This window comes from Cyprinodon tularosa, unplaced genomic scaffold (genome assembly GCF_016077235.1).
Source record: "Cyprinodon tularosa strain WSP-4 unplaced genomic scaffold, ASM1607723v1 ctg154, whole genome shotgun sequence".
NCBI classification, from domain to species: domain Eukaryota; kingdom Metazoa; phylum Chordata; class Actinopteri; order Cyprinodontiformes; family Cyprinodontidae; genus Cyprinodon; species Cyprinodon tularosa.
Genome location: NW_024038375.1, coordinates 2509371 through 2536849, shown reverse-complemented (window position 1 = coordinate 2536849; position 27479 = coordinate 2509371). Strand labels below are relative to the sequence as shown.

The 27479-nt window shown below is 38.9% G+C and overlaps 2 protein-coding genes across 3 annotated transcripts; one reads left to right on the top strand and one right to left on the bottom strand.

Moving 5' to 3' along the window:
* Positions 1 to 352: 352 nt before the first annotated feature.
* fancd2 (FA complementation group D2) lies at positions 353 to 19619 on the bottom strand. 2 transcript variants are annotated; one of them, XM_038279975.1, is made up of 44 exons: positions 19540 to 19619; positions 19283 to 19343; positions 18273 to 18407; positions 18121 to 18188; positions 17925 to 18031; positions 17742 to 17802; positions 17588 to 17640; positions 17423 to 17501; positions 17188 to 17312; positions 17015 to 17102; positions 16039 to 16143; positions 15855 to 15955; positions 15645 to 15756; positions 15204 to 15239; positions 14807 to 14953; positions 14586 to 14720; positions 13894 to 14025; positions 12396 to 12503; positions 12196 to 12305; positions 12061 to 12115; positions 11691 to 11810; positions 11489 to 11562; positions 11119 to 11256; positions 10938 to 11038; positions 10731 to 10846; positions 10543 to 10651; positions 10144 to 10242; positions 9980 to 10074; positions 9749 to 9907; positions 9549 to 9665; positions 8123 to 8251; positions 7909 to 8027; positions 7698 to 7808; positions 7410 to 7540; positions 7226 to 7325; positions 6623 to 6745; positions 6347 to 6440; positions 6181 to 6252; positions 4463 to 4501; positions 4298 to 4372; positions 3952 to 4026; positions 1364 to 1510; positions 1192 to 1284; positions 353 to 710 (listed from the first exon to the last, which is right to left on the bottom strand). In XM_038279975.1, exons 2-44 carry the CDS (start codon positions 19341 to 19343, stop codon positions 639 to 641), a joined length of 4326 nt encoding a protein of 1441 aa, XP_038135903.1. In that variant the 5' UTR covers positions 19540 to 19619; the 3' UTR covers positions 353 to 638. The 2 variants fall into 2 exon arrangements, with proteins under 2 accessions (XP_038135903.1, XP_038135904.1); XM_038279976.1 differs by having other exon boundaries at positions 9749 to 9904.
* Positions 19620 to 24852: 5233 nt separating this feature from the next.
* On the top strand, positions 24853 to 26369 carry gpx1b (glutathione peroxidase 1b). The gene is made up of 2 exons (XM_038279973.1): positions 24853 to 25168; positions 25713 to 26369. The coding sequence occupies exons 1-2, from the start codon at positions 24950 to 24952 to the stop codon at positions 26061 to 26063; spliced, it is 570 nt and encodes a 189-aa protein (XP_038135901.1). The 5' UTR covers positions 24853 to 24949; the 3' UTR covers positions 26064 to 26369.
* Positions 26370 to 27479: the final 1110 nt, after the last annotated feature.

The window sequence follows — 27479 nt, the reverse complement described above, 5'->3', positions numbered from 1 at the left end:
ACTACTTATTTCAATATACCAACCTCTACTTGTGTTTAGTTTTACAGTCCAGTTCCTAATTACGAACTTAACAACTTGGAACAGTATGTTAATGCTGTTATAGTCATTTTCTTCAGGCTCCAAGTAGGTCACCTCTGATTGTGCCAACTACTTAAATCTTTGTGGATTTTTTGTGTTACTCCCAATGTTTGATTCACTGACCTGAATGGAAGTTTTAATACAGATAGAAGAAAGACAATCACTGACCCACTGCGCGATTCTTTTCTCAAGTCTAATCATTTGTAAAAAGGTAAAATAAACAGAAAAAAAAAACATTTAACCAATTTATCAGATTTCTGTTACAAAAGATGATAATAGCAATATGTGGCTTTACATGGATGTTTTGTTTACTGAAAAACAACATTGTATTCTGAACAAAAAAATAAAAGTAGCATTTTAATAAGCTTAGTCTCTACTAAGATACATAAACACATCACATGAAGCATTTAGTGTCCAGAGTATTACTGCCTCAAAAAAAAAAAACATGAACAATTGGCATTTAATAGCACATTTAATAGCACAAAAATTACAATTAAATCTTTTTAATAAAGAAAAGAGTTTAATTTGTAAAGGAGACTTAAGAGGAAGTAAAACAAGTACTAATCAGAGTCCTCTCCACTGTCACCCTGTCTGCTGATCCGGGGGATTTCTTCAGAATCACTTTCCTGTCCCTGTGGAGAAAAAACAAGACAACAGGAAGGAAGGATATATTGAAAAATACAATATGGAATACACTTTAAAAATGCTTTTTTTCCTTGTCCTATATTTACTTTTTAAATGTGACTTTGCAAATCAAATGCAATATTTTTCATACCCTAAAAAAGTTTGTTTTTCTGAAATGCTGTGTGGTTTGTATTTCAATCTGTTAAAAACATAATGGGCTGTCTGCTGGTATATTTAGTCGCATTATTGCCTTACAGCAACGTGTTTAGTTCAAATATTAGCCTGGGGTCTCTGCACAGACTTCACATGTATTTAATCATTTTTGATTGTATGTTAACTGGTCTCTCTAGATTTCCCTTAGCTATGAGTGGATGCGACTTTGCATGTTGCCCTGTGATGTATGCATGGACAAGGGGGTTAGACAATAGATGGATATATTGATGAGGAGATAAAGTGCAGTCTATCAAAGTACTTTTCTCTAAATGGTACCTCATCATCTGACTTTTCCGGTGGTAATTCCTGATCCTCTTCCTCATCGTCCTCATCACTTCCCTGTGATCTCTGAGAAAGAATCTCTTCACCCTGCAAGGTGCATCACATGATTGTTTTAGAGCCTGCAAACCAAAATGCACTGACAGATAAAAACGTAACCCTGTGTAACCTTTAGGTTTCGATTCTTCAGGTTTCCCATCCAAAAGGCCTCCTGGCAGTTGTTGAGCATCAGCATGGCCTTCACTCTGTAAACAAACAGCTCCAGGCTCTTCTTTACAGCTGGTACGTGGTTAGTCAAGCTGGTGTCCTGGTGAATCTGAAAAACAACACATTCAGACACAGTTTACATACATTGAGCATGAAAAATGAATAACAATGGTTATGGGATCTTAATAATTCATAAAAAGGTGGAATAACAATACAACGTAACTGAATTTGTAAACAAAGAATTAGGAAACCAATATCAGCCTTTTTTTTATTTAACCACATTTCCTTTAAGAAATCCTATTACTCAGGCAAGCCCAAAGTTGTTCCTCGAAGGCCGCTGTCCTGCAGGTTTTAGAGGTTACCAGCCTTAGCACGGCTGATATTCATTGGTAGCTGATGGACAGGCTTTTGTTGAACTGCAATAATTAGAATCAGCTGTGTTGAAGCAGAGAAACCTCTGAAACCTGCAGGACAGTGGCCCTCGAGGACAAACTTTGGACATGCCTGCTATAACCCATTTAAATGTGTTGGTTTCTTGGCACTGACCCAGTCTGTAATTGTACTGTATTTTCATTAGGAATAATAGGGTACAGATTAGGCCGTTCTAGAAAGCATTACTGTTCTGTTATAACAATGTTTGCACCAGGTTTCATTTAAATGTTCTTAACATTCACCCTCGATCAACCCAAGAAGAAAAGTAAACAATAGATTAGAATTAAAATATCCTTTATTGTCTGAGGAAGTTGGATTGTATAAGCAGCAAAGGGGCAGGTTAATGGGAGCATGTAGGTTTAAATAGATTTAAAATATGAGTTAAGAATCATCATCACATCAGAAAACAATACTGTCTCTTTATTTAAAAATGCATAACCTGGTGATTAGATATGTGCCTCTAAACAGGATAAACCGAGGACTGATTAGGAGCTGCTGAACAGGCTTGTGCTGCACCAGAAAAATTACAAATCATAAATTGAACGCTGCTAGAATGCCAACCTCTCATTCCATGGTCTAGCACATTGGTTCTCAAACATCTCTCAGATTAGTTTGCAAGCAAGAAACAGCTGTTCATGTATAGTTTGAAAGCAGTTTATTAGGTATTTACTTCAACAGCTACACGCATTGTAGTACTTTGAAACAAAAAATTATAAGCATCGTTTAAAACAAATAATCTAAACTGCTTTATGGAAAGCAAATTCAGTGGACAATATATTAATAATTGCAGTATTATGAACTGAACTGCAGTAAGGGGAAAAACAGCTGAACTGAGTCATTAACAACTGTAATAACATAGTAACAGCTCAGTTTAAACATGAGATCAGAGGTTGTGGAGACAGGAGTATTTTGATTCAATGGAAGCTAAAGGGATGGGTGTGCCTGTCTGGATCAGCAGAGGAAAACTTTAATTTTAGATCATCTTCTGCATTTAGCCTACTTCTCTGTTTACATCTAATCAGTGCGAGGGAAGAGAAGCTATTCTAATACAGATATGGTTCTTGTAAAAGGTAAAAGAGATCGTGCAGGTTTTGTAGAAATGGCAGTTGCATTCATAAGTACAACAGTGTTTGTCTGCTTAAAGCAAGTGCTGGTGTGAACTCTGCACACAGTTCAAACTTTTTCTGCACAGGTTTTAATTCAAGCCGAACACCAATAATTGCGCTGAGAGAACCGGCTGGTGTAGGTGGAACTGCCTTTAGTGCGACATCTGCAAACAGTGCTTATTCGCCACATGCGCTGTGGTTCATGGGTCCATGAACCACCAATAGACTTTCAGTGGCAGAGACCTTTAAAAACGTCCTTGCATTTAGAAAACGCAGATACAATACATACCACAACATGGAGTTACCTATATATTGTGATACAGTAACAAAGATGAAAAATTTGTTGTCTGTGAACACGTCAAATACGTTGATATGTGTTAGATATAAGTTCTTCAAGGACACCGGGGTTCTTGATAAGTTATGCACAAGTTACTCATAGGTTTTTGGATAAGCTAGACACCACCACTTATGAGTAACTTACAATTAAAGTGTGTCAACAATCACATAACTTACCTGTAACTTATGGTCCACGTATGAGCATACACTGGCATACATCCACACGGCTACATAGTTGCCATATGTCGATGTGTGCCAGCGTGCTTCAGTGTGCTTTAGCATGCTCATAACTTATGAAAAACTGACCCATAACTTAGCAAACGTATTGCAGTTATTTTGCCAGATTTTTTTGTACGTCAGCATATGCTGTCTAAATCGTCAAGGTGTGACAGCGGCATAAATAAAATGAAATGGATGCCTGCCTGTACATGTTTTTACATTTATGATCGAGGCCACCATATTTTGAACAATATCATACAGCAATATATAGCAATATTGTTTGTTTTTGTTCTGTTTCTTATATTGATGCGACTGTTGTCAAAATTATTTTTGTGATATTTGACAGAATCTATTTTTTCTTAAAACCCCTAGTGAACGGAGACAAAAACAGGCAGATGCTTCTGAAGATAAGGCCCCATCGGAGTAAAAAGGTAAGCAGAAATAAATCTGTTCCCACCTTAGAATGGCCACACATGTGGTGGAGCTGCCTCGTGCTGAGCTGGAAAGTCTTAAGCAAGCTTTGGACATCCTCCTTTAAAAAACAATTCACAGACAGTAATTAAATACACTTACATTTAGACACTATTTTCCACTTTTCAGCTTAGCTTAAGGACCAACTTGCTGCTATATTGAAAAGCGCACATAAAATTGATGCAAATGCACAGGGGTATAATGTGTTCAGAAATAAATCTAACATTTAAATGACATTATTGCTTGGGGTAGAAAATTCTTTTCAGAGTAAATTTTCAAAAAGGAGCCATATCAACACATACCAAACATAACACTAGCTTTTATTTTTCTACCTTGTGCCTCTTGAAACTGTAGTCTAGCAGCGGCATTCCCAACTTCAGAAAAGACTCCAGAAAAAGGCGGCCATACTAGTAGAAGTAAAAAAAAAAATCTCAGTTAACAGTAACAGCACCCGCTGTAAATTAATAATACTTCCTCAGAAAGCAGAGAGAGCTCACCTTTAGAGACACATTAAGTACTGGCCTGGAATCAAACACCTACAAGAAGATCAAAAGGACAAAGACTTTTAAATTTACTAAGAATTGGGTGAGAACAATAAGAGAAAGTCAAATGTGACTTGAAACTGTTTATTTCAATCTAAAGATTAAAGAAATATATAGAATATGATAATTTTGGTTAAAAGTCTGGTCCGGTCAGCAGTTTACCACCATTTACTCTTGGCATGAATGTTTTATGAATTCTGGGTTTCACATCATTACCTCCATACCAATTAAAAGCCCAAACTTTAATCTGGCTTTAATCTGGCTGGGTATTTGATTTCTCTGGTAAAAAATATTAAAGATACTTTAAATTGATAGGTGTCCCGCCAGATTCAGCTTTGAAGCACAGTCCTTTTATTTCTATTTAGGTCAGGGCTGTTTCACAAGCTTAATGTTACTCTGTATCCATCTAAAAACATTTAGCTGCTGTCTGGGATCGTTTTCACCCAGTTGGGGTGAACGTTTAAGCCATCTAGTAATTTTAGATGGAGTTGAAGAGCTTGGGGACACTCTTTCCTTAATTATTCCACCTAAGATGTAAAATATAACTAGCATCACTGAGAGCAAAATGGCCCCGCAGCATGATACCCCCAGATTACCCAGTAATCTTTGCTTTAAAAGCCTCATTTAAACGATAGCTAAAACTGGTGCTCAGATGGTTTTCCTTTAAAGTCAGACTGAAGCCTTGCTGGTTGTTTGTTTAAAACCAAACCAATTATGTCTTATCCGAGGGCCTAGTTTGGTTAAAACACTAATGACCCATTTACACTACCCCTCTGAAACCTGAGTTTGGACCGAGATTGGATCACTTAACTGCGACAAGCTTGGTTCTTTCAACCATTTACACATCACACCAGCACAGTTCCTCGCCTCCTATCGGTGGTTAACAATACTAAAGCTCTCAAGGTGGGAATTATGCAAACCAAAATGGCGGCGACCATAACATTCAGGAACTTATGTGCCTGGATAGCGTATTCTGCCCAAATTTCAATGAGAGCCTCAGTCCCTGCATAATCCCAGGTAGCAACACGTTCTTTTGATGTGATTTATTGTTAATAGGCTGAGAAGAAGTTTGTGTTGTGAACAGCTGAAGAGATCTGTAAATTGAAAAGCTGGACATGCTGGACAACCCATGAAATGAGTCAGCTGACTGTAAATAGGAGATGATGCGGTCTGCTCATGTGCTCTTTGTTATCAGAGAACCAAGCCACAACTGAACCGTGATGAGCCCTACTGTTGAACTAGTACTAGATTTAGCATGGTTCGGTTGTGTCTGGCATGGTCCAGTTCTGTTGTGTTAAATTAACACTCAACAGTTATCTCGGTTACCGTGCTGGGACTGTTCTCTGCACAGTTTCAATTGGGGAGTGAAAATGGGGCTTAAGCAGTTTGAAAAACATGACCAGAGATTAAATGTCCAATTTGAATAACTAAGTCTACAAAGGCATGTTTTTCTTCCCTAATTTACTAAGTTACATTAAAAAGAGGTATTTGAGTATGAACAGGAACAACCTTGATTCTATTTGTAGTGAAGAACGTCCAAATTAGAATCTAGTTTTTTAAAACTAACAAGATTCATGAATTTTGAAAAAAAAAAATAATAGTCATTCAGGCCAATAATTATTTTATTATTAAAAATGTAGATGTTTACAGCTTTATGATAATAAGTGACCTACCTTCACGAGGTTGACCAGGATGTGAAAATCTCTGACAGCCAGGTTCCATGTCAGCAGTTTCTCACTTTGAGCCTAAATGATGGAAACAGAGCTTTATCATCTTACTCATAAAAATCACACGAAAGACTGATGGATGCTTCAAACAGGGATACAGCAGGAGTCTGACCTCAGAGTTGTCGCTCATTTTACCCGGAGGAATCCTCCTGACAGCTTTCTCCAGCTCAGCCATCAAAACCTTATAGAAAACCAGGAATGTCTGCCTGCAAAGAACAAGGAGGTAATGAAGAGGAAAACAGAGTCAGAATAATGTTTTTTTTAATTTGGTAAATAAACCGATTACGGCTTCGCTTTATGGAACATGTAGCTCAGTGCTCTGCTGCTACAGATATTTACCAGCAAAGAAAACATTATGAGTAAATGAGAACTAGTTCGAATTACTTGCCTGCTCAGAGTGGGCCAGGATGCAGAGCTCTCATCTTTGGCTGCATTGATGAGCTCAGTGATTCCTTCTCCAGCTATTTCCTCCACTGCCTTTAGAACATCGTCGACGTGCTCCAGGTAGATGCTGTGAAGAGAGAGAGAGACATTATGAAAAACACTTTTTACATTATATTGTTGGGGGAGTGTGGGCCTAGTGGTTAGAGCAGTGCGCTTGTGCTCTGAGAAGGTTGCAAGTACCAGATTTGATCCCCACAAGCTCCACTCTGGGTCCCTGAGCAAGACCCTTAACCCCACACTGCTCCCCAGGTGCCACACAATGGCAGCCCACTGCTCCCCAATCGAATTGGTTAAATGCAGAGGTGAATTTCTCTAATGTGATCATCAATAAAGTTCAATAAATACATTTTAAATAAATAAAAAGGATATTTCTAAATGGAGGGACGGGATGGTGCCGCTGGGGTGATGTGTGTGACAAGTACATGAGGGCCTTAGAGTCTCAGTTTCAATCAGGAAGCAGAGACCATTGCAATACAGTGATAGTGACACAAATAGTAAAAGGAAAATAACAGGAAGTTCACATTTATTTGTTGTGATATAGACCTACCTTAGGAGTGTGAGAAGTGTTTCATTGAATTTACTGCCTCGCTCTCTCTCTCCACTGGCTGTCACCCAACCTTGGCTCAGGAAACGACGTGCCAGGGAAGCTGCCACGCAAAAATCAGACCTGTTACATAACCTGTTGAATTATAAACTATAGGATTTATAAGAGGTTCCCATGTCAGCCTCACCAATCTGCTCTCTGAAGGCACCGGGGTTTCCTCCCTTCTCTGACACCGTTGACAGAAGCTGAGAGAGACACAGAGCTGTGCTCAGGCTAGGCATCGTACTGCGGAAGTTCAGCAGGTACTCAAAACTGTGCCTAGAACAGTAAGGATAAAAAAACGTTTGCCATCATAACACGGATGCATACATTAAAAAAGGACCTTAAATATGAGATTAAAAAAAACACATACAAACACATAGAATCATCTCTAGAAGAATGAGGTATAAAGTAGGTATAACAAACTGTTACCTACCTTACAAGCTGATCAAGGGTCAGTTCAGGACCCCCTTCTTTCAGTCGTCCTGCCAAAACTCCCAAAGCTTTCTTCAACAAGCTCCGCTGTCCCGGCTGGCTGAATCCAGACCTGATAGATGCCATTTATAAAACAGTTTTACAACCAAAAAAGCCCACCAGGGTACCCTGAACATCCAGGTTTGTGGATTTAGGACTCAGAGTTCGCTCACCAACTGAAGGTGGTATTGATGACCTGCAGGAGGAGCTGGTACCCTGAGGTCATCAGCTGGTACTCCTCCACATCTGTTAAAGGCCCATCCACAACCCCATTGTTCTCAGACAGCACTGTCTGTGAATACACACAAACATTTAACAGGTTTTCTAAAGCAGGATTTAATGACATGACACACAAGTAAAAAAAAAATGAATCCATTGATTCTGTACCTGAAAATGATTATGACAGTTTTCCAGGTGTGTGCAGAGGGCAGGCAGTAGCTGGACACAGTAGGAGGCAATATCTTTAGTACTCCTCTGTTGTAGATGTGAGAATCCCACGGTTTTATCAGCCCTTGCCTACAAGCGAAAGATAGGGAAGGGTACAGGTTTCTGTTTTACAGCTTTATCATTTTTCACCTTGCTCAATGTTTCTTCTACAAGTTCAGATAACTTGTGGAGACTCGACCCAACATGACTACAGCATCAGGTTCAAAGCAAACATGCACCTAAAGTTGAAAGTTAACATTTAAGAGGCACATATAAGCTAAAGCAAGGCTGTTGCAATAGAAGCCTATCTCTGGTCTATTTTGTAACAAAACGGAGAAAGATGCATGAGCATAAATATAAAGGCTTTATGATGGAATTTTACAATATTTAAGTAAGTAAGTAAGTAAACTTTATTTGTATAGCACTTTTCACAGACAAAGTCACAAAGTGCTAGGTGAACCATAACTGATCAAAGTACTGATGGGGTTTCAGCCTCTACAGCAAAGCTGACGGCAATAATAAAACTACAGAAACACAGATTTTGACAAAGCTCAAATAGGATTATTTCGGCTGAGGATGTGCAAGTCTCTTAAACCCTAATATTAGCTGCCTGTTAAGTTTGAAAACTAATGTTTTTCCAACCAGTTTATCCAAGTAGGACAGGTCCTCTGTCAGGATAAAGTTTTCTTCATTAAGCACGTTGCAAAGATTTGGGAACTGAATGAGAGTGGTGTGCTTGATCTAAGAACATATCTTAATATTTTGATAAGACTGAAGCCATGGATGTCTCCTCAACTACAAACATGTATGATGTGATGATTAGACAGACTGGAGATGTATAAAATGCTTCTTTAACTGTGATTCGAGGCCACTTCGACAAGATTCAAGCGCGGTTGGTAAGCACTGCTTTCTGTAACCCTAAGCGACTTTTCTGATCTGAGTAAGATTACAATTTCTATCAAAATCTGTTGTCATTTTTTTGGTTATTTAATACATATACTGTGCATTATGAGTTGTTATGTAAAGAGTTTGTCCCGAGTGAGTTCTTCTCAGGAAAGAATTGGAGAGAGAAAGCTTCAAGGTGTAAACACAGAGCTTTCCTTTAAAAGTAAGTCACCCGTCCTGCAAACAGGAGGCCTGGGTTTGCATCCCAGCTGGGGTGAATGAGCTGCCAGTGTGGGTCCTTAGGCAAGACCCTTCATGCCAGTGTCTGGTTTGGGGCATTATTTTTCAGCAATTTATACATTAAGAAATGACAAAACCTTTAGATTTTTCTCTTTCTGCAAAAACTAGGTTTTTGATCAGCGACAGCCGTCCCTTTAGTTATTACCGTTTGTTAATTTGTTCCAGTTTATTTCTATTCTTTTTTTGTGCTTTTTATCATTACCTTGAGGAAAGGAGCTCTCTTTGCTGGGGCAGCTGTAAGACTGAACTCCACTTTGTGCAGCATATCCTCTAGCAGGAAGGCCAGTTCAGTCGGGCCCAGCAGGACCTCCTCTCGAACCTAGGAAATTTAAACAATATCATACATTTATGATAGAGGCAATGAAGCCACACGAGAATTGCATCAATGATTCCTAACACTACCTTGGTGTGGAGCTCAGTGTCTAGCAGTGAGCGTGACAATAAACCACACTGCAGAACACTGAGCACCTCCATGTCCAGCTCTCTGAAGAAGGGCCTGTATGCTGCCAAACTGACACCAGGCCGGATCTCTTTTTCCTTCTCCTTCTCTGGCTGATCCTGCTGGACATTTTGGATTCACATTGAGCATATTTACTTGCTTTAAACAGACTTATATGGGATAAAGAGGATTACCTGCTGAGTTTCATCTGCTTCAGTACCCTCCTCAGGCTGAGAGACTCCTTCTGGAACGTTCTTACCTGGAGCCTTTCTCTTTTTCCCGGTTCCATCTAAGCATGATATTAGAGTTAAATACAAGTTGAAACACCACAGAAAAAAAAAATCTAGGATTTGATTACCTTTCTTTGTCTTATTTACAGGGACTCCAAAACCGGATGTCATCCCATCTGTAGTTTCTCCATCAAAGTTACAAACAGGGGGAATGTACCCAGACATTCCTGAGAGCAGGAGGGAGAAAAAAACTACTTAACCTGTTAACTGGCCACAACAAAAATCAACAAAAGGGATTTTAAAATGCCTGAAAAGGTATAAATTAAATCAGCTGCTGTTCTTTATGCCTTCGGAGGGTCTAGCCTGTCATTTAAATATATATAATAGCACACAGTGGCCTTACTGTAGCAGAATGAGGCTGCAAATGTGAAGGCATATGAAGGACGCTACAGTTAATGGGTCAAGAAAATTACTGGGTGGGGGAATTTTTTTACACAAGTTATTGGAAAAACAAACAAAAATTGCACCTGCAAGAGCCCTCTCCAACAGAGTCTGCAGAAAAGTTATGTTCTGCAAGCGAGTCATCACCTTCATCTTCATCTCTGTTTCTTTCTGCTTGCAGAAGGCGTTTACCACCTTAGAAAGCAAACTTCCGTCACATTTATTTCTTGAACAAACCGAGATGTTTATTTTGTTTATTGCAAATCGCTGTTACCTCTCTGAACCAGTTGATGGTGTGAAACAGTAAAGTACAGAGGAACTCCCTCTCAGCTTTCGACAGGCTTTCAACTTTATCCACTACATCCATGTTGGTCAGAATCAGCGGACAGCCTGTGGTGGACAAAACCGAAACATGCAGGACTATTTTAAACTAGACAAATACAAACAAAGGAAACAACAATTTGCTTTTCTTTTTCCTCACCAAGGAGGGCATCAATCTCTTCCAGGTCTCCCTGATGTCTTTTCTCTTCACAGAGCCTCAGGAGGCGGAAAAAGGGGGATAAACAGAGAGGGGACACCCGCCTGACACAGAAAATAGATGCAAGATATTAGCAGTTATAGGGACATCTGCATTAAATGAATTATATAACTACATCACTGACTTCTGTTGTTTTCCACTCTGAGAATCGACTTTGTTTTGGGTTTCATTGGCCAGTAGAGGCAGCAGGTTGATGGCGATACATCCCTGGCTCTCCTCCTCGTCTAGGTTGTACATGGCACAGGCTGGAAGGGGGAACGACCTGAAGCAAAGAAGGGATCAGAGCCTCTTTAAACATGGCGTAGGTTTGGACAGTTTACACTTTTACAGAATGTTAGAAGTAACAAGATGTTTATATCTTTCCAGTTTACATTACAGCCCTTTAAATTATTACCTTAATCGAAAGATGCATATCTACCCATATAAACTTGCCATCTACCTGACTAACATGGCTAAATGTGTACATTTAATGTCTTCAACAGCTGAGAACTAACCCTGCTATTTCAGGTCCGACGTCCACCACAAAATCATCTTGGAAGTCATCCAGGACGCTTGTTCCAATCATTTCCTGTCGAAAAAAAACATGGAAGACAGTCAACATAAAATGCTTTCTTGTGAGACTCCTTACTTGTAAAAATGTTTTAAATAAATATATTAGGTAGAAATTTGCTTTTGTTAGAGGTTGGTGAGACACACCTGCACCTGTGGGTCCAACGAAGAACTCCAGATAAGGCTGGCCAGTTCATCGTAGTACAGAGCCGCTGCCTCTGGAGAGCTTTCACTACTCGACTTCACCAGCTCCAACAGAGCCGTCACCTACAAAAGGGAAAAGAAAAAATTTATTTAAAAAAAAATATGAAAATAATAAAAAAATAATTAAAAATAATTTCTACATTACACACTGATTTGTTTAAAATAATTTTCTGTGGCGGGTTTATACAGGAAGAAGATGGAAGCTTAGATCAGCTACGTCTAGACAGTACCTTTGTAGTTACAACAGTTGCTCTCCCAAACACAGGTGCATTAAGTTAAGATGCTACATTAACAATTAATCATCGCTAAATACCTGTCTTAGTGTCTCCTGAGGCAAAGAGCCACCCTGTGATTCCTTCCCTTTAGACCTGAGATTGGGAAAGGAGAGACTGTAACATAGAACATTTAAGATTAAAATAACAAAAATAAAGTGTATCCAATGTATTACCTCAAGGCTCCCATGCTGCCAACAATCATCACGGCACCAATGATTCCTATACGCTTGTATTTGGGGACCGTGCTGGACAGCTGCTTACGGATCACTATGTGCATGTCGTCCTGCAGGAGCAGAAAGATGCAGAGGAATGGAGGGATGCTAACGGATAGATACAGACAGGCTTTGATGACTAGGAATGCATGAATTTTCACCTGGATGTGAGATCCTTGTTGCTGCTGCCCAAACGCCACTCTGCTCAGGAGATGGAAGAGTCTTCTGATCTGCTGCGGAGTGAGATTGTCCATGTAGTCCAGGATTCCCTTTGGCACAGAGACTAACTGATTAAAACCTGAACCGACTGATGAGCAACTTTAATAGAATGATACAGTGATGGGTAGGGTGGTGTTAATTTCGTTTACACTATTCAAGATGGTGGGGTCTGTCACAGACAGAAGATGCCAAGTGTCTGGTCTTCAAATATTCTAAATTAAAGGTGCTAAACTGCAAATGCATTGTTTTTTTAGTACATGCAATAAGTGGGCCTGTTGCAGATGATTGCCCTGCAATGTTAAAACATGCAAAAAAGATCTGGTTCCTCCTATTAAAATTAACAGATTGTGTGCAATACTGACAGTTTTGAGAGTTAAAGAAAGATGAGGTTTAAAGCCAGGGAGATAAAGGCTATAATGATAATTATTTCAAAAATAATAACTTAAATACTAAATACTATTTGTAGTGCACCTGAAATAGGTAAATCAATTACTTTATTTCTCCCCAAAACAGGCAAATACTTGTGAAGCGCAGGAAGCAGGAAGACAAATTTTATACATAAAATATGCATAAAATTACACGATATAAAAACATACATATATAAAAGGAAAAGAGTAAAATCGATGAATCAAAACATTACTGGGAAGCTACCTTTTCCTTCTGGAGCTGAGTAAGACGGTTGATGAAACAAAGGCCTTTTTTTAATCGGTTCTTTCTAGTGAGTGGAAATCTAAGCAATGAACCAGATGGAAGGAACTGGAACTATCCATATGTAAGTAGCATACTGTAATGTGCTACAAACAAAAGTATAAAAATAAAATGATGAAAATAAGTAAACCTAAATAGAGAATATAAAATATGATTAAACATGAAAAAGATGTTTCTGTTTTGCTAATTGACACAGGAGCAGCTTACACTAAACACCTGGTTTATCGCCAGTAGCTCCTCTCAACAGCAGTTTGACATGATACACTGCAAAACAAGCTAGGCACTTTAGAATGTAATAAAACATAAACATGCTTTGTGCATGGTTATGTTTCATTAAATCCAGACAACAACTGCAGCAACAATGACAGCAGACATCAAAACTGCAGCAGCAGTTGAGTTTCCAATTTGAAAATTCCCTTTGCACATGTTAAATGTTTACATTTGCTTATCCTCTACCTATGAATTTGCTCGATTTGGATGTTAGTTCAAAAACTTACAAGAAAAAAATATAAAAAAAGAAAACCTTCTGGAGATCAGGCCCAAAATATTTTAACTAAAAGAATATCAAAATTAACATGCAGGGCAGAGTGCCTGGAGGACCAGGGTTGCCAAACACTGGTCTAGATACAGAAGTTACAGTGATCTGAAGTCTCACTTTGTTTTTTTTTTTGTTTTTTTAAAGCCAAGGGACAAAGTTTCCAATCAACTTGAGACGTCTGCACATCCATTTACCTTCACAAAAACAGCATAGAGAGCCATCTCTGTGGGTTTTTCCATTACAAGATTGCAGAGCAGTTCCAGCGCCACGTCTACCTCCCCACCTACACCGCTGCACACATGAGTCACAAGAGAGCCAACAACCGCCTGCAAAACACAAACCAATACAGAACAAAATCATTCCGACTCATTTCTCATTCAGTTTACCTTCTCCAAAATTCATAGCCTCATTTCATACTCGTCTACTGCTATTACCCCTCCCTGTTTCCCCATCTTACATTTGAACAATTATCCATATATGTAAACCATTGTGTTTAACATGAATATCAGAATACATTAGTTAAGATAAATTATCTTAAAAAAATTTCAAATTCTTGCACAATCTACTCTGTCTTTATGCTACTTTTTAGCTTCATTCTGAACCTAATTTAAATCTAATTTGGTTCCGTTCCTATCTGAAGGGACAGGCTGTTGTAAAATAAAAGATTAGGATCAGATCAAACCACAACTGGAGTTTCCAGAATATACTTCTTGGAGTCATTACACCCAATTTTCATACTCTACACAACAGGCAGTACATGAAACATCACTTTATTATCTGTTGTTAAAACTGGGACAAAATATCTCCACTACAAGAAGAAAACAACCAAGACCACTTAAAGGCTTTTTGATGTAAAATGCTGGCTTTAAATGAATAACAACCCCACCTGCTGGCAGTAAGCGTCAAACACAGTGAAAGAGATTCTGTGCATCTGCCCACCAAAAGGCACCACGCAGGGATCAGGGGAGCGCACCAAACTCTGAGCCAGAGCCAGAATAGAGGGGAAGTACCCTCGCAGGACCTGTAAACACAGCAATTACCAGGCTTTAAATCTGCAGGGAGGTAATTTTGCTTTGCAGAGGATGATGTGTTTACAGACTGCCCCACCTGAGAGTAGTCCCTGAAGGTTTTCTGTAGCAGAGCCTCCTGAATGAGCCCTTTTCTCACTTTAAGCTTTAGCAGTCTCTCTGCCCCCCGGCGGCTCTGGTTGGCGTTGGTGCAGTGGAGGATGAAGAGCAGCAGCAGATCTAAAACCTGATATGGTGACATGGAAATTATTGGGACTCAAATCCAAACACAACATGCGACAATAAGCATTAGAGCCGCAGGTGCCTGACACGGCCTCTGTCATATCAGTGACAGGATCAACAGATCTAACAGGAAGGCAGTGTAGGTGAGAAGGACAGAATTAGACCAAACAAGTCATCTCATTCAAGCATCATGTTCCCAAACCGGTTGGTTTTTTCAGGAGAGGACAGACTGAACCCCCATCAACTGCATTTACCTTGTGGTCTTCGACTTCATCCACAGACTCTATTGCCTGATGATGAAAAACAAAGTTCAGTCAACAGCACTGAAAATTCAAAATGCATCCGTTTATGACCCAAGTTTTAAAAAAAATAAAATAAAAAAAACATAAAAATTAAAATAATCTGAAGGTCTTACAACCCTATTAATCTTTACAACATAAACCACTGACATTTTTTATTCACTTATTTCTAAGACTGACTGCCTTTTATTTCATATAATCATCGCCAGTCCATCAATTTTCCACCAACAGACAATCATGTGTGATCACACATTTCTACCTGGAGAGAACCCCACAGGTGTAAAAGGACAGCCGGGCTGGGATTTGAACCCAAGACCAGTGCTAAATGCTGCATCACTGTGCAGCCTTCTTTATTTTAAAGGATTTTCAAAGGTTCTGAATTAATTAATTACAAACCTTGAGCCATGCCTCAGAAATAGTTTTCTGGAACCGAACTGCTGACTTGATGCAGTCCAGTATCAACGTGACGCAGTCTTGACTGCTGCCGGATGCAGTTGTGGAAGCAGAACTAAAGATAAAAACAATAATAAAGAACTTTCTGAGCTTGTTTAAATGAAAATGTTTAATATCAATATATAACAGAGTTGAGGCGCTCTGTTGTTTTACCCTGCTGTTGATTTGCTCTTCATGCGGCTCTGTGATGCCTGCAGAACTGGAGGAAGGACGCACTGCTCTAGTACCAGCTTTTTGCGCAGATTATTCACCACCTGAAGGCATACAAACGCTTATTTTTATAACAACCAACAACAAATGAACAGTGATATGTTATAGATGAGACTCTGTGTTTGACCTCGGATGCATCTGAGGCAGAGACAGAATGCAGGATGAATTTGACCACCACAGGTAGATCCTGCAGTTGCACAGAGCCCAGTGTGGCCATAACTGCATCGCGGACCTGAAACAGACATCTTTAAACAGTCAGGAAGTGTTGCACAGTAAAGGTCCCACTGATTGGCTTCCCTGGTAAAGTTCTGCAAAGAAACATAAGGTAAACATCTCTGTTATATGATTCCATTTTGCAAATTTGAGGAAAAATCCACCTTACATTTGAGTATGAACAAAAAATGATCAGAAATAATTATTTTCAACAATTCTTCGACTGCTGTTCAAATGTTTTTACAACCCCTTTATTATAATGTAAAAGTGTTAGTCTTCTTGTATAAGGTTTCATAAAGTTAAAGCATACAGGAGAGGGAGCATCACAAGTCATGGCTCCTCTGCTAGACTCTCTCCTCCTCAGCTAACCCACTATGAGCTCCCAACGGTGCTCATAGTGTTAATGAGGACAGAAAAGCCAACAAGCCAGAGATCAGAAGCAGGGTTTCCTAGCTAAAAAAGTAACGGAAAGCATCAAAACTACGAAACACCAACCTTCCTGGTCTTTGAATGCATCCACTACGATTATATATCTCAAAGGAACTTTTAAGCTTAATAAAATTTGGATTATGGTTCTGAAAGTTATTTCCAGCACACAAATAAGGAATATCTTATAACTTCTTGAGACTCAAAACTACCAGCTCTGATTAAAATAACCTGCAGCACATCCTTTTCAGTTTTTGGGGGTGGAACCAACAGGGTAAACCTGAAATCCAAGATCAGCATTAGTCCAGAAAAACCTGATTACATCATCTCTAACGTGCATAATCAAGTCAAATATAAGATTTTTCTAAAACTTGCCATCTGAGATGATGCTAATACAATAAATAATCTCTTTTAAGGCTTTTGCATATATTTAGTTCAACAAATAAAGTTTTCAGCCTCCCCACCTCTGTCAGTAATGATGATGAGAGGTTGAGACTGGAGAGGGCATCCAGGATGGGGACCGTTAGCTGAGTGTTCTCCTGAAGTAAAGCACTACAATGAAAAGAGATAAAAACATCCAATAACCAGGCAGACTGAAATAATAACAGCACTAAAGTAAATGTTTTTACGTCCATACTTGAGCTCCCTGGCAATGTCATCATGCTGAGAGTCTTCAAGTATCTCTGGTAAACTGGTGATGATGTCACGCTGCACCTCAAAAGGGGCTACTGACACAAGCTCCATCAGCTTCACTGCAAGGTCCTGCAAAATAGGAGAACTACACATAATACCACCAAGATGACATAGATCATTACAAACAGAGAAAGCTGGTTTAAAACTTTAGTAAGTGAAATAAATGGCAAAGGACTCACCTTTGGATCTACGACTCTGTCAAGCCACTTCAGCTGGTTGATGATCATACGAGGAAAATCAAATCCTCCATCCACAGCGCTATGCATTAAATCATTTAAAAAAAGATGTTTATGAAAAGTGTTTGTTAAATAGTTAGTCGTTAACTAAACTTGTAAAATACTGACCCATCAAGCATAAATTCAGGGATTTTTTCAAGCAAGGTGTTTATTATCAAAGTCTGCAAGAAGAGTTGTAAACCATTAAAGACTCAGAGAATCCAATCAGGGAAGATTTCTTTTTATGTATTTGACAATCTTCTAATAGGTTAAGTATACAAACCTGCAGCATTTCGATGCCCAATAACATTCTGAGCAGGCTTTCCTGGAATGAGCTGACAGAACTGCAGGAAAAAGAAGAAACCTGGTGGTGTGTTTCACTTTGCTGAAATCAACATAACCATATGGTGCACAGAAAGATGCCTGGTATAAAATCTGATTCCCTGAGTGTTAGCATAAAGCTTACCAAATGTCGTCCTCGGATTGTTGTGGAACACAGGGAAAAAGGCAATTCTTAAACCTTTCTGGGTTTTCAATGTAAGCCTCCAGTGCTGTTATAAACTCCTTCAGGATCTAAATGAGGGAGGATGTGATTGGACGGATGTGAGAATCAGTTACACATCTGCTGACTGTTACAGAAGAGTTAACGGCGTAATACTCACACCAGGGTATCGAGGGCTTTTCTGCAGCTGTTGCCTTATTCGCTTCTGGAAAACTACCTGGTCAACAACTTGACAAAAAAAGAGAAGATTTAAGTAAACAGACTTAATTAGGTTCATCATTTTTATTTTTTTACACTTTGGAGGGCATTTACCGATCTCATGAGCTGTGCCATCGAGTTTCAAGTTGACTCCGGCTTCTTTCACAAAAGTGACAAAAACAGTTTCGTTTGTCTCCTCTGAGGAAACTTCTTTGGGCTGGTGGCCAGTCCTGTGACTCTTCTTTGCCTCTATGAACAAAAGGAAAGCAGCACTTGCATTACAAAAGCATCTATGAGGGGGCTGATCCTGTAGGACACAGATACTGGGCCTGATGATGGAGTGGAAATAAGAGCCTGACAGACGGCGGTCAAGCAGATGGTTTGGCCACGTGTTTTTGACTATAAGGTCAATGGTTGATATTTGGATAGAGGAAATGCACACCACAATATCGGATGTATCTGATGTTTATCATTATAGTTAAATACAGGGTATTACAAAATTAATGGAAAACCAGGCCCATAGCACCATTAATCTTCAACTGTGCTTAACAGTTGACATGGATTTTTTTTTTCTTTTCCAAAAACTAGTCCTTCATCTTATGCCAAACCCAGCATTATATTTTACTGTAGATGTGTTGGCAACATTAAGGGTAGCTGTTGAAGTCTGTACAAATAAAGAAACTCAACACATGTAGAGTGTGAATGTGTGTGATTTAAACACAAAACATGGGTCCACAACCATTCTTGTTTGTTATAGTTACAGCTATGTTAAAGATCTTAATTCCAGCTCTACCAGTACATAATAGCAGAGTAAGTGAATTATTATTTTCCTATGCTGTTAACTATCTTAGCTGACCAGCATTCTATTCAATACAAGTTCCTGGGGATATTGATCAACTAAAGAGGACGTCAATCATTTCGTTGGCTGTATTCGTTATTATTTGACTATCAATGATTGTAACAGTGATAAAACATGTTTTGTATAGTTGGATTGTTTTGTTAGATTTGAATATTAAATTTATCAAAACTGCAAAAACATGTTTACCTGGTGATTGTAACGTTAGCTTGAGATTAAAAGCTAACCGATTTATGAGTTTTGTGTGAGATTACATTTATAAACTTACTAGAGGTGCTGGTTGTTCCCGCTTCCTTTTCCACCGAGGAGCGTCGTTTTTTGCGCATCATCTGGAATATTATAACAACATTAATGACATTGAAAGCAGATGAAAGAGAGACAAATTAAGACATTTAAGCTACGAACCGGAATTAGATAATTAGGGAATATTAAATATAGTCCAAACATGTCTACACGAACTGAAAATCATACGAGTGTTCATTTAACAGACTTTATAATCGCAACTAATTAAATAACAATACATACTTCTCCAGGATATCTTCGGCAGAGGAGCAGCAGGAAGACGTTACTAAACAAGTCTCGCGCCAATCTGCGCAGCACGTCATGACGTCAACCCGTGCACCTCCCACTCGTGTAGCTAGCAACAAGGAATGAGATGAATGTGGCACTCGACCTTAAATATATTTTTTAATTTCTAGAGAAATGAAACCATCTAGTTTGTGTTAAAAAAAACACAAACTACATGGTTGCGCCTTTAAGAGGACTTCGACATAAGGGCGTGTGGTTTATTAAAACATAGATAAAGTGAATAAAGGAGGAGAAGGAAATGAAAGGGCAGGCGAAAATCCTTTGGGTAAAGAAACAGAAAAGTTAGAGGCAGAAATAAATTACTGTTTAAGAAATAGAATGTTTAAATAACATAAAAATAAATTTTTATGGTGGAGTAAAAGCGTGCTTTAAAAATGTTGCATTAAAAATAAGTAGAAATAAACGAAGTGGAAAAGGGGGAGAAAATATATATATATATATGTACATATATACGTATATATACCATTCAAAAGTTTGGGGTCACATTGAAATGTCCTTATTTTTTAAGGAAAAGCACTGTACTTTTCAATGAAGATAACTTTAAACTAGTCCTAACTTTAAAGAAATACACTGTATACATTGCTAATGTGGTAAATGACTATTCTAGCTGCAAATGTCTGTTTTTTGGTGCAATATCTACATAGGTGTACAGGGGTTGACGTTAAGGATTTTTACCTTCGGGCAATTTTTACTTGCCCAGTATAATGTTTGATCAATATAGTTCCTAATATTCATTTTTGTATATATATCAATGAAACATGTTTGTTTTTTAAATGTTTTTTGTAATTCAGTATTTTTTAAGTTTAAAGGTTCCTGTTGTGTATATGCATGCCTCAGATAATGAACTCAAGCCTACATTCCTGTGTTAACATGCTTTTCAATCCTTCCTGCACATTCTTTTCAAACTAAACTTTGCTTTAAACTGTTGTGTGCTTGCAAAATTTTGTCGTTTTGGTAACTACATCAAAATTACCGCTAGGTGGACAAAAATCTGGCGGAAAATCTCGCGGCTTTTTCAAATCACGCGTCTTTTTCAAATCACTCGAGAATGTATTAAAAACAACAAAAATGGCGCCGGCTAGGTCGTTTTCAGCTAATGTCGGTGATTTTAAAGTAATTTTGAGTGATAAATAATTTTTTTTGCGATCACTGCACTTGCCCAGCGGGCAAATGCAATTAAATTTGTACTCTCCCGACAATAAAAAGTACTTGCCCCAGGCGATCGAGCAATGGTTAACATCGAGCCCTGGGTGTACAGAGGCCCATTTCCAGCAACTATCACTCCAGTGTTCTAATGGTACAATGTGTTTGCTCATTGTCTCAGAAGGCTAATTGATGATTAGAAAACCCTTGTGCAATCATGTTCACACATCTGAAAACAGTTTAGCTCGTTACAGAAGCTACAAAACTGACCTTCCTTTGAGCAGATTGAGTTTCTGGAGCATCACATTTGTGGGGTCTATTAAACACTCAAAATGGCCAGAAGGAAAGAAGTTTCATCTGAAACTCGAATGTCTATTCTTGTTCTTAGAAATGAAGGCTATTCCATGCAAGAAATTGCTAAGAAATTGAAGATTTCCTACAATGGTGTGTACTACTCCCTTTAGAGGACAGCACAAACAGGCTACTGCGGTAGTGTATATACAGTACACGTGTGTGTGTGTATATATATATATATATATATATATATATATATATATATATATATATACACACGTCTTCCCCCCCATTTTTCCTCCAAGCCCGGGTCCTCTACCAGAGGCGTAGGAGCTTGAGGGTTCTGCGCTGTATCTTTGCTGTACCTAGAACTGCACTCTTCTGGATCGAGATGTCTGATGTATTTCCAGAGATCTGCTGTAACCATTCCTCAAGTTTGGGGGTCACTGATGCCTTGACCTTCCAGGTTTTCTCCAGCTCTTCTCTGAGCCCCTGGTATTTCTCTAGTTTCTCATGTTCTTTTTTCCTGATGTTGCAGTCACTTGGTATTGCTATGTCAACCACAATGGCCTTCCTCTGCTTTTTGTCCACCACCACAATGGTTTTTTCATTACCATTCGGTCCGTCTGTATCTGGAAGTCCTACAGGATCTTGGATTGATCATTCTCTACCATCTTTAGAGGTGTTTCCCACATTGACCTTAGGGTTTCCAGCCCATACTCTGCACAGATGTTCCTGCACACTATTCCAGCCACTTGATTATGGCGCTCCATGTAAGCTTTCCTTGCTAACATCTTTGCACAGTCTACACCTTGGGTCTTGTCTGGTGTGGTAGATTTGGGCTTCCATTTCTCTGGTGCTTAGAGCCTGCTCCTGTGCAGCCATGATGAGTGCCTCTGTGCTGTCCTTCAGTCCTGCTTTGTCTAGCCATTAGTAGAATTTCCTGATAACTTCCACTTCGATTATGTTCCGGTGGTACATCCTGTGTAGGGGCTTATCCTCCCGTGACAGAGTCTCTGGCATCTCATCTTCTGTTCCCCATTGTCTTAAACATTCAGTGAGGATTTTTATATATATATATATATATATATATATATATATGTGTGTATATATATATATATGTGTGTATATATAGTATGCATTTGTTGACTAAACCTTTTCACTTCCCTTAATTCAAAATTCTTTACCTTTTTATGTAGTTCTGGAATCATGGGAAAAGAAAACACATGCTTTTAAAAGTGGGGTTCTAAATTCTTTTTTAAAGAAAGAATGCAGTCACAAGGGGGTTTATGGATCACCTGACTGATCATCATGTGAGATGCTGGAGTGTTGCAGTCACGCTGTTTAAGATGCTGCTGAAGAAGAAGGGGGATGCAGAAATGTGATGTGAAATCCAAAACCCAAGTTCACAGTTGCTTTTTGTGATTGTTCTTCTACTGCACACACACAATAAAAGGATACTGTTTTTTTTAAGTTGTGAGTCTTATCAGCACTGTTAAATATTGTTTCTAATATCTTTCCACTTATTTATGTGGAAGGGCCCTTCCACATTTTAACAAATAGGCCATTGTTTGCCTATAACATCCTTCTGAATTTACGTTTTACAAAAAACACAAAAAATCTGTTGTTGGCATTTAATGTTTCGCATTATAATGGACCCCTTGTACTCCGGCCCGGGGTGGGTGGATCTCTATCACAAGCTTAGGTGAATTTCCTGAGGCCTGGGAGCTTGACGGATTTTTTTCAGCATCTTAGCTGTTCCGAGCACTACGATCTATATGTAGTGCTCTGTCACAATGTTTAATGTTTCTTCCGGTATCTGTTGGAGCCACTTCTGACCCTTCTATCCCCAGGATGCTTCCTTCAGTTCCCTCTCATCCAGCTTTCATGAGAAATTCACTAAGCACTTCCTCACCATCTTCCTAATTTACTCTTTGAGTTTGGATGTTTCATCTTTGATGGTGGCTCTGAGGCTCAGGTGGCCTCTACCTGCATCTTTACGCTTAATGTATATTTTGTGGTTACTGGCTACACACTAAGTGGATCATTTGACCAACTTATTGGTAAAGCATAGCTGTTGATTACCGTGTTTTTTTTTTTTTTTTTTTTAAGTATTTTTCTGGAGGGCTTAGTCCCAGTTTTGACAACTTTCAATCATGTGCTTTTGCGTCGCTACAGGATTCAGCACAGCAGTCCAAAGTTCCTTTTCAACCCACGATAGCGTTCTTAATGTTGAGTCCAAAACAAGTAAAGAAATGGGAGCTAAGAGTGACAATTTGCACAATTGGAAATCATCCTATTTTTGCAGTAGATTATTTTTTTCACGTGTATACAGTATAGTGCTGAGGACACTATATGTGTGTGTATCCTCAATTGAAAGGGATGTGAAGGACACCATTTCTGTTGGAAAAATCAACCTTAAACAGAGGGGGGGGGACTCAGGTTTCAGCTCTCGAAAACCTATAACGCAGCTTTAGAGCTGATTCCTTTACGCTATCAATCCTCATCACCACGCAGGGGCTCAAAACATCTCGCCAGTTAAGCCAGGCCAAAAACAACCCTAACAACTCCCCTTTACAGAGGCATGGGTCATTGTTGGGTTTTACTTCATTTTACGTTTTACAAAGACCTCAAAGACTCCCCATTACTAAGGGGTGGATCTGTTTTTAAGTTCAATTTGCATGTTTTCTAAGCCATAACAAGGCTCTTGTTTGTGCCACTCTATAAGCCCTGCACTCAGTGCTACATCAGACGTTTTGAATTCAGAAAGCTTTTAGGATGGGAATCGAAACATCGTCAAACTTGGATAATAAAGTCATGTTTTTTTTTTCCTTTGCCCTTTTTTCCTTTCTGCCTCTGCACTCCAAAAATTCTGTGCATGCCATTGCTAAATAATCATCAATGTGTTTACAATTCCAACTTTTTACATTCCAGTTAAATTTGTCCTTTGCATTCAAACCATACACTGGGCTGCCACAGTGCAGCACAGTGGGAACTTTATTGGGTTTAATGGTCTAGCTCAGGGACTAAGAGGGCAAATCTATGGGAATTAAACCAGACAACAGCCTGGCTTCTGATCTTTGTTTTCAAAATAAACATTCCATGAAAATTTACAAACCCTGCTTAGATTTCTAAATTCTTCTTCAAGAATGTATTGGCGGATGGCAAACAACTATATGGTGCATTACCACCACCAACCAGTAAGGAGGGTAGTTCAGGACAAACATACTCAAAAATAAATAAATAAAATAAAATAAAAACTATATTCTTTTCGCTAAACCTGTTACCAGTAAATAATGAAACATAATACTATAACCTAAATCGAAAGTGCTTTTCCTTAAAATAATTATTAGACAATACTTCTCTTTTTCCTTTTCAAGACTCCTTATCAGCTGTGCTCTTTGTCTTTGATATTTCCTACAGTTATACATAACCCGTTCTATCGTTTCAAATTCCCCACATACATTGCAAGTTCCTATTTCATGTTTTCCCAGTAACTGTAATGTTAAATTAAGTCCTGTATGTCCCAACCATAGTCTTATTATCCTTTCCTGTATTCTGTTCCTCCCAATTTTTCCAACCTTCCTTTGTATTCTGTAAAACCATCTTCCTTTTATATCTTCTTCCCAATATTTTTGCCATTTTTCTTGAATTTTTCTTTTAATAATACTTTTAACCTCTGATTTACTCATGGATATCGAAAATCGGATGTGACGTAATTTATGGCGCAGCCTATTAATTTGCCCCGCTTTACTGGGAGGGAACTATCTTGAACCTAGTGAAATTATAGAGAGGTAACTATCTTGACAAATGAAAGCAGACTCTTTGAGATCTTAAGAACAGCGGAGCAAAGGGAGACGGCAGAGAGCAACGAACTTGAGGAAAGCGGTGTCTCTGAAGGAAAACCTGAATGATGGCGTCGAAGTTTTACAGCCTGACGGCCAAACTGCTCACAGGAGAAATATTTAATTTCTCGTCACTTCAGGGTAAAGTCGTCCTTATAGAGAATGTCGCGTCTCTCTGAGGCACGACGGTCAGGGATTACACCCAGATGAACGAGCTCCACGAGCGGTACGCCAGCAAGGGGCTCGTTGTCCTGGGAGTACCCTGCAACCAGTTCGGCCATCAGGTGAGGACCTCCTTCTACAACCCTGTCTGTTTACAGAGCAGTCACGTAACAGCATGTACTTGTAGTCTGTTTTTATTTTTTTGATTTAAATTTGCAGTTTATCTTGAGGGGGGATTTTTATTTTATTTTTCAATTTTTTCCAAAATTGGATTTAATTACAAAAGGTTCTTCTTGCTATTGTTTGAGATTATTTGGTTAAAACCTACATTAACGTGTTAGCTTATCTGAAAAAAAAAAAAAAAACAAGTTTTGAGGAATTTTTTGAAAAAGAGGAAATGGCACTTGAGTTACACCCATTAGCTAAATAAACATCCATTATATATATTTTTTTTATTGCTTTAAAATGTACTTTATTGCAATAAACCAAGTGAAGACTGCTGTGACTGTTTAGTATATTTTTTGGATTACAACTGACTTAATTGGCCTACTATTTTTTTTTTTACTGTAATGAGGAAGTCAGCTTTTCTTTGTCCTTCCTGGTTCAGATAAGGGCAAACATGAGTGAGACCGCTTGATAATATCAGTGTTAATAATCGACCCACAGGAGAACTGCAAGAATGAAGAAATCCTCCTGTCCCTGAAGTATGTCCGTCCTGGAAACGGCTTTGAGCCGAAGTTTCAGCTCCTGGAGAAGGTGGACGTCAATGGGAAGGATGCCCATCCCCTGTTTGTGCTCCTCAAAGAAAAGCTCCCATTCCCCAGCGACGAGCCTTCATCCCTGATGAATGACCCCAAGCTGATCATCTGGAGTCCAGTGAGCAGAAACGACATAGCCTGGAACTTTGAGAAGTTCCTCATCGGGCCAGATGGAGTGCCTTTCAAGCGATACAGCAGGAGATTCCTCACCAGCGACATTGAGGGAGACATCAAGAAGCTCCTCAGCCAAGCCAACTAACCACCCTAGAGCTCACGCTTGCACCATTAGTTCTAGCACTAATCCAAGGTGTTTCCATCAGGTTGACATCATTGGGCCTTTTTGTATTCCCTCCATGGTGTTTTATTTGGCATCACCTGTGCTCTCCTGTGTCTGGTGTGGCTGTGTTGTTTGTTTTTACTGTATGAAGACATCCTCTGAAACCAGGTGTAAGGGGGGTGTTGGATGAAATGTAAAATGTGCAACATTGACAGCTCCACCAGCTGCGTGGAAAGCACAGCTGAAGTGAGATATGTGAGGTCTAATAAAAAGTCTTTTTCCAAAAAATGTCTCTTTTTTTCCCCAGACCCTTAGATGCTGTATGGCATCTAAACAGCTATATATTATATTCCAGTTAAGTTCCGTTTAGTGAGCTAGAAAGGTAAGCAAAGTTAAATATAGTTTGTGAAATAGCTGTTTTGTACTGCAGCCTCATGCACTTACCATTGCAGATCATAGTTTATTTTTCTACCAGACAGCAGGTGTGGTTAGTAATTAAGGTTTAGTCACCTGACATAAAAGGTTATTTTGCAACCCAGAGAAGATGCTTCATCACCAGCCATAAGTAATGCACATAATCCCTGCTTTATGCTTAGGCTCAGAATAAAGCTCCTTCCTGCTTTAGTTCTGATTCTGCCACAAGCTTGCATCATTGTGGGGATTGTGTGTTGAGGTGTATATATTTATCACAGACATCTGTCAGCCATACAGATCAGTTCTGTGTAAATTAACCAGAGTAGGGCTGAAGCAATTTAACACAAATTGTCATCTAATTTGATAATCAAATTGTAGCATTGGTAAAGTGGTGAAAAATCTACTTTTATAGCAGTATTAAGATAAACTCTAAAGATTTTCCACTGGATATTATTAAATTACATGTGTATTTTTTGCCATTTCAAATGCTCAGTGTTTAAATGTTTAATGAAAGTACCTCTTTTTGATTAATCAAATAAAATGGATTAAATAGAATTAAAAATGTTATCAAATAAAACTGAGCATATATAAATTGGGGGAGTGTTGGCCTAGTGGCTTAGAGCAGCGTGCTTGTGATCTGAGAAGGTTTTAAGTACCCAAATCAATCCACGCTTGGTCCCTGAGCAAGACCCTTAACCCCCACACTGCTCCCTGAGGGGATGGGTTAAATGCAGAGGTACATTTCTCAAATGTGAGATCAATAAAGTTCAATTATTAAAATAACAGTTGCAGCTCAAAGCCAGAAGATCTTGTTCCATATTTGCTGTATCCCATCATAATTCTATCTGAATGCAAATTTGACTTATAGGCTTTTTCTGTGCCAGAAATCTATTGAAGCCAGCATTGCAGTGCAAAACAAAAAGTAGTGCTGTCAAAGCATCCTTCCACTTGAGGTATGGATCTCTGCAGCTTCTCCAGATACCA